The 18,551-nt window shown below is 40.8% G+C and overlaps 1 protein-coding gene across 7 annotated transcripts in view; it reads left to right on the top strand.

The window, feature by feature from the left end:
- PAFAH2 (platelet activating factor acetylhydrolase 2) overlaps positions 1–18,551 on the top strand; it is a 1,159,086-nt gene that overhangs the window by 820,453 nt on the left and 320,082 nt on the right. For all 7 annotated transcript variants that reach the window (XM_044060057.1, XM_044060056.1, XM_044060053.1 and 4 more), the window contains one exon: positions 17,086–17,177. In XM_044060057.1, coding sequence (XP_043915992.1) covers positions 17,086–17,177 — 92 coding nt within the window. The remainder of the gene's footprint in view (positions 1–17,085; positions 17,178–18,551) is intronic.

Genomic DNA, 18,551 nt, shown 5'->3' with positions numbered 1-18,551 from the left:
GTCTTTGAGGTGCTGGTGTCATTGGGGGAAAAGTGCAAGGTCTTTGGGACAAAAAGACAAACCTAAACAGACAAATATTAAACAGATGTTGGCAGCAGTAAATGCAGTCTCAGTCATTTGTTGTCCACAGGACCTATACAAATGGTCTCAGACAACACAGCAGTAATGTGGTGCATAAGCAAATGGGGCGGGCGATCATACCCTCTGTGCAGATTAGACATGGTAGCTTGGGATATAACAATTCATCACAGTCTCACTCTTCAGGATTCTAACATTGTCAGAGCAAAATTTTGTGGCAGGCAAACTGAGCAGGACCAGGACATTCCCTCATGAGTGGAAATTGAATCAGGGGTTCTTTTATATTTGATCCAATTGTGTGTGTGTGTGTGGGGGGGGGGGGGGCTTAGCTTGATCATGTTTCCATTCACAACAAACTGGCAAAATTTTGTTCCAGGAGTATTTGCAAACAGGCCTGGAAAAGAAGCATTGTCATTTCCTTAGACTGGAATGTTTTGTATGCCTTTTCACCCTTTCCATTGATTTCCAGGATCATTCTGAAGATTCAGAGGGACTCTCCAAAGATCATTCTGGCCCAGACAATAGTGGCTTTTCCTTCTTTTAGAAATGGCCAGGGGTATTTACCACAAGTCTCCTCACAGACTGGACCTGCTCGCACAAGACAGGAGTTTGATAAACCTCAACATGAAACAACTTTATCTGACTGCCTGGATGATAGAATTTTTATACCTTCTATACTACTGATTTTCTAATAATGTGCATCAGGTATTAAAGATGGTAAAGAAACATGGTATTAGCAAATGGAAAAGATATTATAGCTAGTGCCATATTACGAACCAAGTCTCTTTTTTTAAGGCTAGCATTTCTGTGATTCTGCAATATATGTGAATTACTATCCTTCGGCATTTCTTATTCCTATATCAACATTCATCTTAATTTTCAGCATGTCTGTCCATGAGTCCTGCTCTTTCAGTGTACTCCCATGTCAAGCTATTTTTGAAAGGGGTCTCGGGATCTTAATTTGTTTTAGAAAAACTAAGACTTGCTCTATTTGTACCAACTCATTAGGCTGATTTCAGGTTATTAACGTGGAAAACGTTGGTTGTTCTGACTTCTGCAAGAAGAGTGTCTGAGTTGTGAACTCTTATGGTGAGTCAGCCCTTTCTCATTTTTGAGAAAGACAGGGTTTCTTTGAATATGAATCATTCATTTATGCTTCAAGTGGCATCCAAATTTACTCTGAGCCAAGCTTATCTCCCTGTCTTCTTTCCAGAACCTATATGGAGGGCAGAAGGGTTGTTTATACTCCAGATGCATTCAGACAACTCCGACACTATCTTGACAGAACTAAAACCTTCAGAAATTCTGATCAGTATTAATTTCTTATGAGGATAAGTAAAAAAAAGACAATCAGTGTCAAAGCAGAGACTTTCCAAATGGTTGTCCATGCTATTTCCTTTTGTTACTCCTACTATAACAAGTTAATTCCTGGCAGTGTCAAGGCGCATCCTATTAGATCCCTGGCTTTTGGAAAGGGGTGGACTGTAGAAGTATTCTAGAAGAAGCAATGTGGTCCTCTGTACATACCTTTACAAAGCACTACAAACTAGTCTCCTTTTCCAGGTCTAGAACCATTTTCCAGGGTATTCTGGACCCTCATCCTTCCTCCTCTCACTCTTTCTAAGCTTTGACATTCTACCAGTATAGCTTAGGCTACTGCAGCAGGGATCTTATGATGAACATTGTACAGCTGAGTAAATCAACCTACCATAACAGTAGTTGTTCAAATAGGTAACTGTTGCAGGAGATGCTCCCTCCTTCCATCTCATTATTTTTTGTATGATTTTATTTGCCATAGTGTGGACATTAATTTTTATATATGTGGCATTTACCCATTTCAGAGCTGTAGTCTCCCCCCTTCAGTTGACATCAAAACTCTGAAAGGTGTGGTGCCCAGACCACTGATTTTTTTCCACATGCTGCTCAGATTTGCACGAGTCTAGGAATGGGGAAAATGCCCTTAGGCTTTGGATGCTCTCCATCTGTTATACCCTTGGGAGGATATAACCCATATAGCTTAGGCTGGTGCAGCAGTGATCTGTTCAAACATCTACTGTTAAAAAAAGTTTGCTCACACGTGTACTTTTTCCCTTTAGTCTTCCCCCCATGATGGGTGATGGATGAACCAGGAGCAGAGGTTCACTTCCATCCTGTCCAGCAGCTTCTACAGCCACCTGAATTGCTCTTTGAACTTGGGTCATTTCTGGCATAGTCAGGACTTGAGCTTATATATAACATAGGTCTAACTGTTTCTGTTGTCTGTTGTTACTGTAATTACTTTCGTGATATTCAGTTTTACTCTGTTTACATAATATCCACACTGTTTCAGTGTGCATAAATTGGTCTCCTGTCAAAGGCAGAAGAACTATTCATTTTTAATGATTACTGCATTAAAACAGTTAAGGATGTTATCGTCACTTGGAACATGGCTGTCTGCGAGCTTTAGACTTTATTATTGGCTCTACTACTATGTTATTTTGGCTCTACTGAAGGGATATGGCTAATAACTCTCTCTTTGTTGCTTAAGTAATGTATTATGTTAATGTATTGATTCAACAAGAGTCCCAAATTATAAATGGTCTAAAAGTAGAGCAGGATGTACAAAACAACTTGTAACTTCTAGAACACAGATGTGAGGCATGTTGTGTCTTGGAGACCATATCAACTGCATCTTTTGGAAATGAAAGTACCACACAAAATATTGCAGACAAACATTCTCAAAGGCATATGTTAAAGCCCCCTTTACAGTGTAGTGTAATCTCTCTTCTTGTAGGACACGTGGATTTCTTTTAAACTAAGAGAGTTTACAGAGTCCAAAACACCATTAATGTAGTGCAGTTGCATTCATACAGATTTTACGAGTTCCTGCTTGCCTTGCCTTGATCCAAGTCTAGAACAGCTGCAAAACAATCTCCAGTCAGAACCTTATCAAAAGTGACTTTTAGTAACTCATTGTAATTTCCAGTTAATGGAATGATTAAAATGTTGAGAAAGGCATCCATCTTGCAGATCTTTGAACATAGTTTTCAGGAGCCAATTTTAAGTACACTGTAACGAGGGATATAATCAGTGCTGTAAAATATAAATGTCTATAATGCCAAATGGCAACAAAAAGTGCTTGCACTTAAAACCTGAGAACTCTGTATGACATAAGGGGTCTATACCATTTGAGCAAACTCTTAATTGAGCGAATCACTATTTGTCGAACTTAATAAAGCGAAAGCACACTTAAGCAAAAAGTTTCCTAGGGAAAAACAGTTGCCCCTCCCAATCGTAACAAACAAAAGAAAATCTTAAAACCCTGCAAACCCTCCAGGGTGGGGAGCTGTGCCCCCTACACCTCCCCTAACTAAATATACCAACTCCAAGATCACACTACAGTGGAGAAAAGGGCAAATTCCCAATGACTGCCAATCACATCTTTTCCCTGGAAAAATTTGCTTAAGTGAACATTCGCTTAATTGAGCTTTCACTTAATTAAGTTTGACAAATAGCGATTCGTTCAATTAAGAATTTGCTCAAATGATATAGACCCGACCTAGGTACACCAGAATGTTGAGTCACATATCCTGCATCTCTAGGAATTGCAACAAAGCCTTTTGATTTAGGAACAGTGTAAATTCCACTGGATGAAATAGATCCATTTTTTGAGATTCAAGATAGAGTAATCAGCGTAGAAGTAGAAAGGGGCTTCTCCTGAAATGTTGGCAGCCCAGGTTTAGATTTCTGCCTCCCTTCGGAATATCTTAGACCATAAAGTGGTCCACCGAGAGTTCTCATTGTTGACGGATCCAAATGCCACTTCTTCAGCCAAGCTGAAGTAAGGTTTAGGCTTATTTATTAAGTACTTGACTCTTGGAACTGTACATTATTTAATAAATAACATTAAAACTTGTAAGCAATCAAAGCAAAAGTGAATAAGTGTTTAAACATAAGCATAAGCAGGATTTGTAGTAGATACATAGATAGCTAACTGCCTCTGCTTAATATGATGGAGTAAACCACCTGATCAGCTCCCAAAAATAAATGCTAAAACTAAGACTGGCATCTGTTAGATGTTAACATGTACCTTCCTGAGTAAGAAATACATTGTAAAAGAAGTTTTAGGGTCATGCAGCTGAATCCGAGAAGGCGTTATGTTTCTTAAAGCTAGGTAGGCAAAATGAATGCCTATCCTATGAGAACTGCTAGCAGTCTTTCTTGGAAGAAAATATATCGCAAGTTACAGCATAGGGCACCAACATGCTCATCATTAGATCATTGTTAGAGTAGCCTAAGCTTATGAGAGATACTCCCTTCCCAAGACTGCATGACTGGATAGCTTCCAAAGGTTTAGGGCACCTTCCACTCATCCTAACTGCTGTATAGCTTGAGAAGAATGGTATAAATTCAGTCGTTAGGGAACCAAACCTTCCAAGTTTTCTTGCCTCAGAGTAAGGGAGGCTACAGCCCAGCCAGCTAGGCATATGTAAGAGAAAGGGGAAGGAAAAATATTCACAGCCTATGTAAAACCTAACAAAAAGACGGGAGATGAAGGGAGGTTGTTCATACTGCAACAGTGATTTATTCGAATATCTTCAGTTATAGTAAGTTTAATTACACAGCTGTACTATTTTCATCATTAGATCACTGTTGCGGTAGAGTAAACTATATGGGACAAATACCAGAGCTTAGAAAAGTGGTTCAGAGTTAGGAGCCCCCTGGAGAACAGTCCAAGCTAAGCCTGCTCTGGATCAGAGAAATAATCTGGGAAACGGAAAATTCTCCCCGGGGATCACTCCAGTGGCTTTACTCGACAGAGGCTCTGGGAACTAAGGTCGGGTGGCATGATGCCAGGGTAATCCTATGGGTTAGGCTTGTAAAAGACTCCAGGGTCATTAGCCTAGTACACACCTATGAACCTATGATTGGTAGTACTTTGCAAAGGTGAGCAAAGGTAACTTAGTTGCTGGCGCTGTTGTAGTTTTAGTGAGCATTACTTTCCATAAGCCACAGAACTAGCCAAAGCTGTGTTGGAGTGGGCCCTGACTTTGCCTGGAAGTGTATTGTTATGGTGAGAGTAACAAAAAGCAATGGCATGAGACAACCATTTAGAAATTGTACATTCATAGAAAATAAACAGTTGATTAGAATTCCTGAAGTTTTATTCCTGTCCAGCTGACATTACCAGCATATTGATTTGCTCTTTGGTTTAGCTTCTGTGCCCAGAGTATTTGCAAAGTCTCTCTCTCCAGTATTATCTGATTATAAAGTCAGGGTTATTATTCATTTACAGCTACTGTATATCAAGACAACTGCCACATGTAGTCTCAGTCCCAGGAAGACCTGTAAAAGGCCATGGCTTACACCCTAGAATGCTTTCAAAAGTTGAGGTTCTTTCTGAGCCTAACAAATCCAGTTTGATGTCATCCAGATCAGTGATGTTCATACGCCCTTCTAGATGGAGTGTGAGTTTGGTTTTACGAAAGGAAAGAGCAGAACTCTTTATTGCATTGTTCTGTAATATTACCATGCAGAACTGTGTCTAAGGAACTCCTGAGAGTTGTGGGTTGTATGGCATTTGTGTTTATAGTGGTACCTTTAGAAGGTTACATATGAAGAATGCGTGAGGAACTCATAGCAGCACTTTGAATTGCCTTTGGGGACACCAATGCAGTTTTACCTTGCATAAAAAACAAATCTGAATGGTACATTCTTAAAGTTCAGAGCAGTCAAGGGCTGCCTTTCAGACACCCCTGACTCTGGATGTCTGACTCACAACCTGAGTGGCTCATATAATGGGCCTCAGAATTAGGATACATGGAGTGCCAAGGAAAATAAAAGGCACATAAACCTGAAGGAAGTCAATGATCTTGGATTCAAAGCTTTCCAGAAAGTCTGGAATCCAGGAGTTTTGCATTTGGTTATAGATAGTACCACAGTTGTGTGGTTCCCAAACAAGAGAGCACTCATGTTTATACCATCTGCAGGTTGCATCTGACAGCTTAGAAGGAAGCCCTAAACATACAAATGACTTTAAGGGTCCCTTACATTCCTTCTCAGTGGTGTCATGGACAAATTAATAGCACCTTGGCAGACCCTTATAAGTGGATGCCAGACAGGGATACATTTCAGGACCTCTTTCATGGTAGGGTGTAGTAGAGGTAGACTTCTTTGCTTCACTGAGCAACAGACTACAGAAATTCTGTAGACAGACAGACATAGACACTGTATGCCTTCTGCTTGAATTGGGTATGTATGTTTTTATATGTTTATTTTTTTCACATACCCTTAGTTTCTGTTATAATTCAAAAAGTAAGGAAAAATAGACCAGTAATTATACTAATCACTTCTTTCATACCAAGGACTATTTAGTTCTTCCTTTTTCTAGAAATGGCAAGGGAGAAAGCATACTTGCTGCCCTGTCGTGTGAACCACATAATGTAGCTCAAATGGTCCTTGCCATGTCAACACTCTGTGATACTCAGACTAACGGAGCAGAAGATATGATCTTACTAACCTTTGGGCAACTTTACTCAGAGGACATGCTTAATACAAAGTGGGAAACTTAAAGGCCAAGTGAAATGATTTTCTGTCTAGTGACAAAGAGGGGCCAAGATACAGAACTAAAGTACTGGTTGAAGAATGTCTGGTTCTACAATATGTGAGTTGTTTAGCTGTGGATTCAAGTGTGCCTCTGTCAAGATACATCTTTCAGACATGTTGGTCTGCTTTTACCCAGGGCACCCCCCCTAATAGCATGTGATCTCCACTGTATAAGTTTTTTAAAATTCTACATCTCAAAAATTAAAGGGCTCGTGTCAGATGTTGATCTGGTTTTCATCTTAGAGAAACTAACTCTACTTCACTTTTTGCCAGCAGCTACAGTACCCCCTCAAATATCTTATTTGGAAGACTGCTTTTCTCATAACTGTTACTTCAGAAAGAAAGATGCCCTAGTTCCAGGCACTGATGTACAAATATTCTGTCATTATCTTCCACAAAGGTAGGGTATGTTTGCCAGATGTTTTTACAAGTGTCCCTAAATCAAACTATCCAAGCTCCTGTTTTCTTCCCTAACCCACACAATGAGGGATAGGAATTCACATAACCTGAAACATGATATTTTTCCTTTGCCTACAGTCAAGGAGGGGATGCCAGTGTCTAAAACGATTCCCAAATGGATAGGTCATTGCTTATCCTTCTGTTATATAGTTCATGCCAAAGCACTACAACAACCCATCATCTTATTCTAACAAGATCACAACAGCTACCACTGGGTTTTTTTTTTTGGGGGGGGGGGGTGCCCAAGGCGTTCTCAAAGTGGCAACATGGTTCTCAATGCACACTTTCTCTAAACACTGTAGATTTCATATTCAGTCTGGAGTCGAGGCTGGATTTGCCTCTGCCATTTTGCAGGTGCATCTCCAGTTTAGCTCTGGTCCATAGCCAACCACCTTCCACTGGGGAGTGAAAGACTTTGGAAATTATCCCTCTTCTGGTGACTGCAGCAATGATACTAAGAACATAGTACGGTTTTGTAAGGAACTTACCATAATAGTTGATGTTTAACATGATTCAGTACCAGCTCCCTCCATCCATCCACTCTTCCTTTTCTGATGGCATCCTAGGGCCGTGGTGGTTTCCTGGGCCCTTTTCTTCTCTCACTTTCCTGAAACTCCTGTTTTACCCCCACCTTTACATCTATGATCCCCCTTTGTTTAGACTCCTTAAAAGGACCAGATGCCTAGAATAGTTTTCCTAGCTGACTTCAGGTGTGGCAGATGGCAGAGGGAGTAGGATCTTTCTGTGATCCTGCCTCTGAGGGGCAAGAAAAGATCTAAATATGGCATTGTATAATGACACCTTTACACTGGTAGAGTGCAGACATCCCCAAGGGAGGTGTAGTCAGCCCAACTGTATGGTAGGGGTGCCAAGTTCTAAAAGACTGGCCAAACTTCCAGACTGTGACTACTTGAGCATCTGCTATTATGAAAAGATCCTTACACAACCATAGTTTTCACACACATCTTTTATTTACCTGTGTAACCAAGGTAGAATGTAAATAGACTGAGCTGGTATGATCCATAGCACAAAAAGATAGTCTGATTGTAACCCAAAAGATCAGGTATCACTTAGTGACCCAGGAACTGGAGTAGTTGGCTGTGGAAGGGTGGAAGTGAATGGTCAGCACCAATTTGCCCATCCTTGGGAAGGCAGCCTCACTTTCTTCAGTCGTGGCACTAAGGAGAGGTAAGTGTTATCCATAGGTAACCTTGTGGGCAAAAGATGCACATGCCTTGCCACATATCACTTTGACTGTTATTGTGAGGAGTGTTTATGTCGGTCTGCCACAAGGGCTAACACAGTTTGGAGTAAGCAAAAATCCTTATGGCTGTAAAGATGATTTTGTGCAATGACTGCAAGGACTGATGATTGAAGGATGATGAAAAAATAAAAAAAGGGTGAATGCCAGACTGAAGGATATAGGTGGTTAAAATGTAGATGCACAAAGAGATCAGATCGTACTCTTCTGCCTCCCACAGACTGACATACAGCTTGATGATGAACATTGTATAAAACAACACAAGCATTTGGCTTGGAAATGTAGTATTAAATGGCTGATCATGTGTTGCCTTTGTTATGTCTCAAATCACTGATCTGATCAGCTTGTTAGTGGCAAAGGGCAACATCAGCCTTCTATCTGCCTGAGAGGAAAAAAGATCTGCAGATTTACTTTTTGAAGTCACAGGATTTGTAAGGAGTAGTTCCTCATGATGTTCATCGTGCATACAGCTGCAGTCATAACAGATGGGTTCTCCTGCCGTCAGGCGGGTCCTCGGTCGGCCGAATTACAAAGTCTAGGTCCGGCGTCGGTTGTCGTCACTTCTTCCCTGACGTCAGTGCGACAGGGGTATAAAAGAACCAGCCGATGCCATTTTCTTCAGTCTTTCTTGCTGCGCGGTGCCCGAAGCAGAAGCAGTTTGCAAGTGCCGGTCGGCCAGCTCCTGAAATTACGAAAATTTTGCAACCGAAGTCTTCTTGAAAGCTAAGTACCCCGTTGGGGAAACGTTTCTTGCCTCAGACCGATGTCAGACAAAGTTAATAATTGTCTTTCATGTGGGAAGCAAATACCACATAAGGATTTCCATTCCCTCTGTATTCCTTGTTTAGGCCCAGACAACGACGTCTCGGTCTGTTGCTTTTGTGCTACATTCAATAAACGCACCATAAAGCGTCGGGCAGAGTTCGCCCAGCATTATTTTGGCCAAAAATTTAACTATATCATGTCGTCGGATACTGTGACTCCAGTTTTGTCTAAAGCAGCCATGCATTCTAAGAGACAGGCTACACAAGGCCCATCTCCAGGCCCCATGCCTAAAAAACAGATGCTTAAAATGGCTGAGGATTTGATTACTCTTATCAGGAGTTCACAACCCCCCCTCCCGGACAAAAGGCCCAGAGTGGAGGAAGAATCCCCCTCCTCTGATCAGGGCTCCATCATTTCAGAGCACTCTGATGAACAGGAACATTCTTACTCCCCTTTTGAAGATTCTGATGCTGAGGAGTCCATCCCCTCTGCCCCCCCCCCCCCAGAGGATTACTCATTTGGGGAAACTTTGCATACCTTAAGGGAACACTTCCAATGGGAAGGCCAAGATTATTCAGATTCCAAGAAAAGGCTTAGGGAATTTCTCTTGCTACCTCAGCACAGGCCTCTAGCTATACCTCCTGTCTTGGACATACTAGATGATGTGTACTCGGAGGCCTGCCTTAACCCGGATTCTCTACCGCCAGCCCCAGTCAAGCCTGACAGGTACTACAGGGTTCCTGACTCACACCAATTTCTATACAAAAGCCGTGTTGCTGACCCAGAAACTATCTCACATGGCCCCAAGGGCATTAAGGACTCCACTGCTAAAAATCCATTACCTTCCAAGAGAGATTCCAGATCCTTAGAAAGGTGGGGAAAAAAGGTATATACCTCGGCCACCTTAACCATGAGGCATTAAACTGTCAGTTCCATATGCTAAAGTACCAACAGTTTTTGTTATCACAATTGAGAAGTAAAATGTCACAACCTGAACAACCAGACTTGAAGGAGTTGCAGGATTTGATGCATAGTGCAGAACAAGTGGGTAAACATACCTTACAATGTGGTTTTGATGCTCTAGAGGCCTCATGTAGAGCTGCTGTTACAGGATCAGTCATACGTAGGCATGCCTGGCTCAAGGAACAAACCTTACCAGATCATGTCAAAGCTAAATTACTAGATGCCCCTCTACAAAATGATGTATTATTTGGTGCTAATGCTGAGGAGGTATTAAGGAAAATGGAGGAAAAGGCTAAATCAATGCAAACAGTGAAAGATTTTCTACAGGTACAACCCCCATGTTTCAGTAGAAATTGGCCTTCCAAAAATTGGTCCTTTCCAGCCACGGACAGACCCCAAAGAGGTAGATACAGGCACCCGAGGGGCAGAGGGCAATCCCAAGGATCATTTAGAGGCAGACAATGGCAAGCTCCTACACAAAGAGGTGGTGAGGATAACTCGCAACCATTCAGAAAGCAAGCCCAATGACTTTCCCCTTTGCATGCCAAGCAAGACTCAAATGGCAGCACCATTAGGCGGAAAACTGGCATTATTTTCAAAAAATTGGCATATTGTCACAAAAGACAAATGATTCCTGGACATACAGATTCCATTTTCACACCCTTCCAAAAATGAGAGGCATGCCAAAACTGCCACACAATCAAAGGGCAGAGGCACAAACACTAATTTCAGATCTCATAGACATGAAAGCTATTCAAGAGGTACCTACGCACGAACAAGGTCAAGGTTTTTATTCCAGACTATTCCTGGTACCAAGAAAGGGAAAAGATTGGAGACCTATTTTGGATCTATCCATCCTAAACACATTTCTACTCGTACCAAAATTCAAGATGCTCACTCTACAGCATCTTCTTCCCATGCTGGGCAAGGAGTTTTGGCTGGTAACATTGGACCTCAAGGAGGCATATCTGCATGTCCCAATCAGACAAAATTGCAGAAGATACCTCAGATTTCTTGCAGGTTCAACCCATTATCAATTCTCTGCATTGCCCTTTGGCTTATCTACTGCGCCCAGAGTATTCACAAAATGCCTGGCATCAGTAATTGCCTACTGCAGACTTCAAGGGATACAAATATACCCCTATTTGGATGACTGCCTGATCCAAGCGGACAGCAAGCACATTCTTCTGAAACATCTGGCTTTTGTAATAATGTTGTTGAATTCTCTGGGATACACAGTCAACAAAAAGAAATCAAGGCTAATACCCTCTCGGAAAATAATTTTCCTGGGTGCCAACTTGGACACAAACACCCAGATGGCCTACCTCACGCTAGAGAAGCAGGGGCAACTAACTCAATACTTCAGAACACTAGCAAATTGCACCAGGCTGACTGCAAGGAAAATCCTGCAGGCTCTGGGATTCATGGCATCTTGCATCTTACTTATCCCATGTGAAAAGCTGCATATGAGGAAACTTCAATGGTACCTGAAAAACCTATGGTCTCAACACAGCCACAGCCTGGAAACAATAATACCACTAATTCCATATCTTCAAAAGGAATTTCTGTGGTGGGCTCAAGCATGCCAAGCAAACACAGGTCTCCCATTCAGCAAGCCTCAAGCAAAGCAAGTCATCACAACAGACGCCTCGGACTACGCCTGGGGGGCACACATGACAGATCGGTGCTTTCAGGGCAAATGGTCCCAAAAAGAAAAACACCTACACATCAATCAAAAGGAAATGCTAGCAGTAATAAATGCTATTATAGCTTTCAAAGACCTCCTGCAACCAGGTCAACTTTTGATAAGGACGGACAACACCACAGTAATGTGGTACATAAACAAACAGGGAGGAACCCATTCATACCCCCTATGCAGACTGGCCATGTCACTTTGGAATATGGTCCTGGACTTACAAATCGAATTACAAGCACAGTACTTGCCAGGCAAGGAAAACATGCTGGCAGACAACCTAAGCAGAAATATGACAGATCCACACGAATGGAAGTTGCATCCTCAAGTTTTTACAGAGATAATTCAAGCATGGGGAAGGCCAGACATAGATCTCTTTGCCTCCCACGAAAATCACCAATTGACAAAATTCTGCTCAAATATTTTTCATCCAAAGGCCTGGAGAGTGGACGCTCTCTCTTTCAGTTGGACATCAATGACAGTTTATGCCTTCCCACCTCTTCCTTTGCTGCCCAAAGTTCTATTAAAAACCAGAGCAGACAGACCAAAGATGATTCTCATTGCTCCAGACTGGCCAAGACAACACTGGTACCCACTCCTGAGGAGCCTGACACATTCCCCACCATGGACCCTGCCTCTAATGCCTCTTCCAGCTTCAAAACTCTTCACAGTCAGCTAAAAACACTCAATCTAGCCGCATGGAAGATTCCTTAGCATCACAACAGACCCTACTCTCCAAGGAGGTGCAGGATGTCATTTTGGAGGCCAGAAGGCCGTCTACCAGAAAAGCTTACTCCGCAAAATGGAAACGGTTTTGTGTCTGGAATGAGAAAAAGGGCCAGAATCCTGGAAAACTGAATTTACCTTAAATATTACAGTATCTAGCTGAGCTGCTAAGCAGTGGACTTCCTTTCTCCTCCATCAAAATCCATGCCTCAGCCATTTCTGCAGGATACAACACTGATCCACCCTTATTCTCTCACCTTCTCTTAAGGCAGTTCCTCAGAGGGGCTAAGAATCTAAAACCCCCAAGGAAACAACCAATACCTGCTTGGGATCTCAATTTCATTCTAGAAAAACTGACCTTGCCTCCTTTTGAGCCAGCCGCCTCATCAGATTTGCAATATTTGTCCTGGAAAACAGCTTTCCTTCTGGCTATTACCTCAGCTCGTAGGGTATCGGAATTACAAGCTCTCATGGCTGTGTAGCCTTTCATCATCTTCCATCAGGACAGAGTTTCCTTACGAACCAACCCGTCCTTTATGCCAAAAGTGGTATCCAGGGTAGCTTTGAATCAGGCTATACACTTACCTACCTTTTATCCTAATCCTCAAAACAAAGGGGAGAGATTACTACATTCCTTGGACATCCACAGACAACTGCGTTATTATTTGGACAGAACAAAGCCTTTCAGGAAATCAGATCAGCTCTTTGTGTCCTATGCTATAGGAGCTTAAGGAAAGCCAATTTCTAAACAGACTATCTCAAAATGGATAGCCCACTGCATACGCTTTTGCTATTCTTTTCATGGCAAAACGGTACCTACAGGCATCAGATCTCACTCCACAAGGGCCACGGCTACCTCTGCAGCTTTTCTCAGAGGAGTTCCTACCAAAGATATTTTGGAAGCAGCCACTTGGAGTTCTGTGCATACCTTCTCCAAGCACTACCACCTTCCATTATACTCCAAATCTAGAGCAGGCTTTGCCACTGCAGTCTTGCAGGGCATTCTGGCTCCTCCTAGTGCCACCTAGTGCCTACCACCCCTTTCTTAGCTTTCGGATTCTACCCATCTGTTATGACTGCAGCTGTATGCACGATGAACATAGTACAGTTTTGTACCTACCATAAATGTAGATGTTCGAGTGCTAATACAGCTGCAGTCCAGGTTTCCCTCCGTCCTTCCCCTCTTGGGACAGGTCCATTGGCTAACACCTCCTCATACAACTTGATTGGGGTATTCATTTATGGTGTATTTGCTTGCAACTACTGTATTTTGATTATATTGCATTGTTTTATTACACAAATTTATGTATTGCCTTCCTTCTGTGGGCACCTGACATCTGGGGCAAGAAAAACTGAAGCAAATGGCGTTGGCTGGTTCTTTTATACCCCTGTCACACTGACATCAGGGAAGAAGCGACGACAACCGACGCCGGACCTAGACTTTGGAATTCGGCTGACCGAGGACCTGCCTGATGGCAGGAGAACCCATCTGTTATGACTGCAGCTGTATTAGCACTCGAACATCTACATTTATGGTAGGTACAAAACTGTACTTTCTTGGCTCTCTTCCTAAATCCCACAGTGTTATGTAAACAGCAGCTTGCTCATGAGTTATTGCCTGCTTCCAGGAATGTGGCAGCAAAGTTATCAAGATGGCCTTGCACAGATTGTAGGGCAAAAGTGCATCTGGCACTTTGGCATTGGGAAACCCTAGAATGGGCTCATTGCTTCTGCAGCTCATCATGGTTATCAGTGCAGTGTAAGCTGCACATGGTTCAGGAATAAGACTTAACATATCGCAGGATGGGCAAATTAAAGCATCTATATTAGGGCATGCAGCAAAAATTTCAGCCCAACTTCATCCTCCTTTGAGCTAAAGATGACTTTGCTGCCCCACTACCCTGTCTTTCATCAGCTGCACCCAGTGGCATAGGGACAACATTCTTTGTGTTCGTAAATAATGTTAGTAGTTGGAAAGTACACATTGGTAACCCTTGTAGCAAATAAAGCAAGGGGGTGCACATCTCTCAACTTTGGAAAGCTGAGCAGTTGCTGCCTATAACATGTTTTGGCGAAGTACAAACCACGTGGCAGACTGCATGGATGGTAATGAGGAAAAAGCATGGAAAAAACTAACTCATTCGATCCGAGTGACGCCTCCAAGTGTTTCTGCAGTTACACTTTACTGTCACCTCTAGGCATCAAATATTGCATGTTCATATTTGCATTAATAATTCCAAAGCTACGGAAAATTTTATTTTAGTTTGCATGCTCTGCTCCTATGCTATGCTGGATCCAAAGTCTTCTTAAGACACACAGTCAGTTTACTGCTAAATCAGAGACACAGAGCTTTGCATGACTCCATCTGTAGTCTGTTTAAAGCACCAAGCCTTTCAAATTGCACACTGATAAAGAAGTATATTTTGCAGCTATAAGCACAGTTACAAATAACTTATTTTATAACAAACGACACGTACTCTTTCTGTTAGATTGTAGCATATATTTACAAAGTATTCCTTCATTTCAGATATGAATGATGACTTCTACAAAATACCTCTCTCTGTCCCTTTCTCACATAATTGAATTACAACAGTTGTTATATAGAGTGCTAGTCATGCACGTAGATTATTTCCTCTTGGTTTGTTTTTTGGCCTTCTGTGGGAAGTCACATAATGTCTGTTTTTAGACTTTTCTATTGTACTGTCAGCAGTTCTGCTGATGTGAAAATGCACAAATGCACACAGTCAGAATAACAGAAGAATGAAAGGAAACGTCTGTTTTGTTACTACTGGAAAAACATCACGTATTACTGAGTTTAGATATTTGTTCTGCAAACATGAGAAAATCATGTCCAATATTGCTTTGTTAGGCTTTTCCTGATGCTGTGAAGAGAAGCCTGTCTGTTATACATACAGTATGAATGCACATTTTACATTGCTAAACTCTGTACATATATTCAAGCAAACTTTTTATTCTATGCTTTATCTTTCAGCATATTTACAACAGAATTAATTTCAGCCTTATATTTATAATATCTAACTGCTACGCTACTTAGTTTACTAAATTATTTCATCTTAAAGTTTACACAGTGGCAAACACAACAGTATTAATATTTGATCAGTGTCTAGTGCAGGTAAACAGACATTAACTTTTTTTCAAATGATATTTATTTATATTGTCATAATTGTCATGTTTTTCCTAAATATTTCAGCAACCAATTAGCACAGACAGAAATGCTTAGCCGTACGTGAAAGCTCTCGGCTGAATAAACAAAATGCCGCTAACAGTTTGTGTGTAACTTGAGTGGTTATTCAGATAGTTGTAAGTTGTTTACAAAATATTACAAACTTAATACTTACTGTGTTTACTGTTACTTATAAAATCCAGTTTAAGACCTAGAACATAAAGAACACTACTGCTATAAAAATAGTTTATGCTGAAGGGTTTGCCATTTATAATTCTTTAGTAACCCCTTTGGTTCCAGAGATAGGAACATTTGTTTGAAATGTGAGATCATTCTTTGATTCTATCAAAAAGTGTAGGCTCCACCCACTGAAAGTTAAAATGCAAACTTCCATAGCTTCATTGGATGGAATAAGTTAATAAATGGGGAATGTAATCATCTATAATAATGACCTGTAATACTAAAGCAGCTATGGAAGACTGAGAAATTGGGCAGGATTAGCAGCGATTATGTCTTTTGCAGATTTTGGGGTGCTTCTATGTCTGTAGCCTCTATTTTGCCAGTAGTGACATTGTCTCTGCCACCTACCAACCCTCTAATGCGTTAGCTAACATGATAGCCAGCATACATATTTATCAAGATATGACTGGGTAGGGAAGGTTTTGCAATTGTCTTCTAGTCTTTCCAGGCTACATTTGTTGCATCTTATACTAGTGAAAAACTAAACTTTCTACTTCAGTTGCTGCCTTTATATACATGTATGCATGCATCCAGTCTTTATATACACATACGTTTCCATACTTTGTCACTTTTCTTGCAAACCTTTTACTGCAGTGGGTTACAAATAAAGTAGCAGGCTGTTGAATGGCAGCACTGTGATCAAGAAGAAGATTGAAGCTAGTTATCAGTAGTCAGATTGCTTTGACATTTATCCTGAATGTCATTTCAGATTACAGCAGTAACAGAGCCAGTGGACATCCTGCACATCCATTATGACTGCCAAACACTGTAATCAAAGTTTTTAAAGAAAAATTGCCAAGTGTAGGGCAGTGCTTACAATATTCTGTTCTTAAGTTATATTTTGCACACAGGACCCCTTCCTTTTTTCTTTTGAAGCAGTGTGTTGATAGTATTTTTACAGTCACCACAAAAAGCCTTTTCCTACATATGCTGTAGAAGCAAATTGAAGTGGTACCATGTGTCTTATAAAGGGGATAAGTAGTGAACTTGATTTCTGCAGTTATATACTAGAAAGAGGATAAGAGAACGGAGGTGGTTGAATGCAGTGAAAAAATATAAAGTTCCACATGGTGTTTTGTATGTGTTGCCTCTAGTGAAAGCCTTGTTTAACAGTGTGCTTATATCCATTAGGGTCGAATTGATTTCAACAATGTTGCTGTTATGGGACATTCATTTGGTGCTGCTACAGCTATACTGGCGCAGAAGAAACATGATGACTTCAAGTGAGTGTTAACCTTATTTATCAAATGTCTATGTAATTTATATGGATTGTGTAAAATAGCTCTGTTTTGTTACATAAAGGAGTTCTGTTTTGGATGGAGTTCCATCCTTAGAATAGGTTTGTTGTGCAGCATTAGTTAAAATACATTTGCTGCAGTGGTGGTACCATAGTACAAGAGTGAATGGCTTTCTAAGGACATAGTTCATACCTCTTTACTTTTTATTGTGCCTTGATAATGAAAAATAAAAGTGCAGAATACTTAAAAGAATAGGTGAAAATATGTCAAATGAGTTCAAGAATTTTGTTTGATGCAGATTTATATGTATATCAAGCCAACCATATACTGTGTAAGATTCCACATGAGATAAGTTAACCTACATGATTTTTTGTCCTGATATTCTTGTAATGTTATAGAAATGTTTCTTTAATAAATTAAGTTCTGTGTGATATCATTTTGTTGTTATTGTTCTTCCTTAAGAATAAACATAAGTGGTGGTGCAGAGGAATAAAGCCTTAACTATAAGGTCCCTAGAGGAAGTAGCCCTCCAGTGGAATATTGAAAGGTGTGTGGGGGGGTGAAGGTAGGTTATTAAATAACCCCCCCCAGCAGAAGCCGTCACCAGCATGACCACCCCAGGATACCATTAAGATGTCCACCATCCCCAGCCCTGAGTCGGAAAAAGTGCAGGGTGGAAGGAGGAGCTGGCAGAGTTTACCATACCTCTCATTTGTACCTCATTATGAGGAATGTTCCTCATTTTGAGCCTTAAATGTCGATCATCTCTCTTCCACATTGAAGGGTCTCCCACATATTCAGTGTTTAGAAATTTTTTAACTGATCTGCATGGCAAATAATACTGAATCATATTAATTCATCAAAATAAAATTTTATAAGTATAAAGTAACACATTTTAACTATCCTGTGAGATTCCTATTTGCAGTTGATAGTAAGCTTTTAGTAAGTGTTTCACATTTTGCTTATTTGTCCCACATTATAAGAGGTAGTGTTCCACATTTTGGAGATGAAAGGTTGAGAGCTATGGACCTGGCAATAGACGAGGGCACTGGGATGGAGAAAAAAAGCTTGAACATGAGTGGTTTGCAGGCCTTAACAGCAAAAAATCTACAACATTACATTTCATTTAGTTCTGTATGAAATCAATTTGCTTAAGGCTAAGTTATATAAAATATGCAGTTCCTGGTTTTTACTTGTATTATTTCATTGCTATATCAAATACATTGTTTATTATTGCAGATTCTACTCCTCATAATAAATATTGTTCTCCTTTATGGGTTAAGACATGATCTAATTTAGAGCCAGTACACAAAAAACCAAACCAATCCAATTTATTGAAACAATTTTAGCACTTTCGTC

Source organism: Protopterus annectens, chromosome 1.part2 (genome assembly GCF_019279795.1).
Source record: "Protopterus annectens isolate FY-2018-M chromosome 1.part2, PAN1.0, whole genome shotgun sequence".
NCBI lineage: Eukaryota > Metazoa > Chordata > Ceratodontiformes > Protopteridae > Protopterus > Protopterus annectens.
Note: the sequence above shows the minus strand (reverse complement) of the source record. Positions and strands in the feature narration are given on the sequence as shown.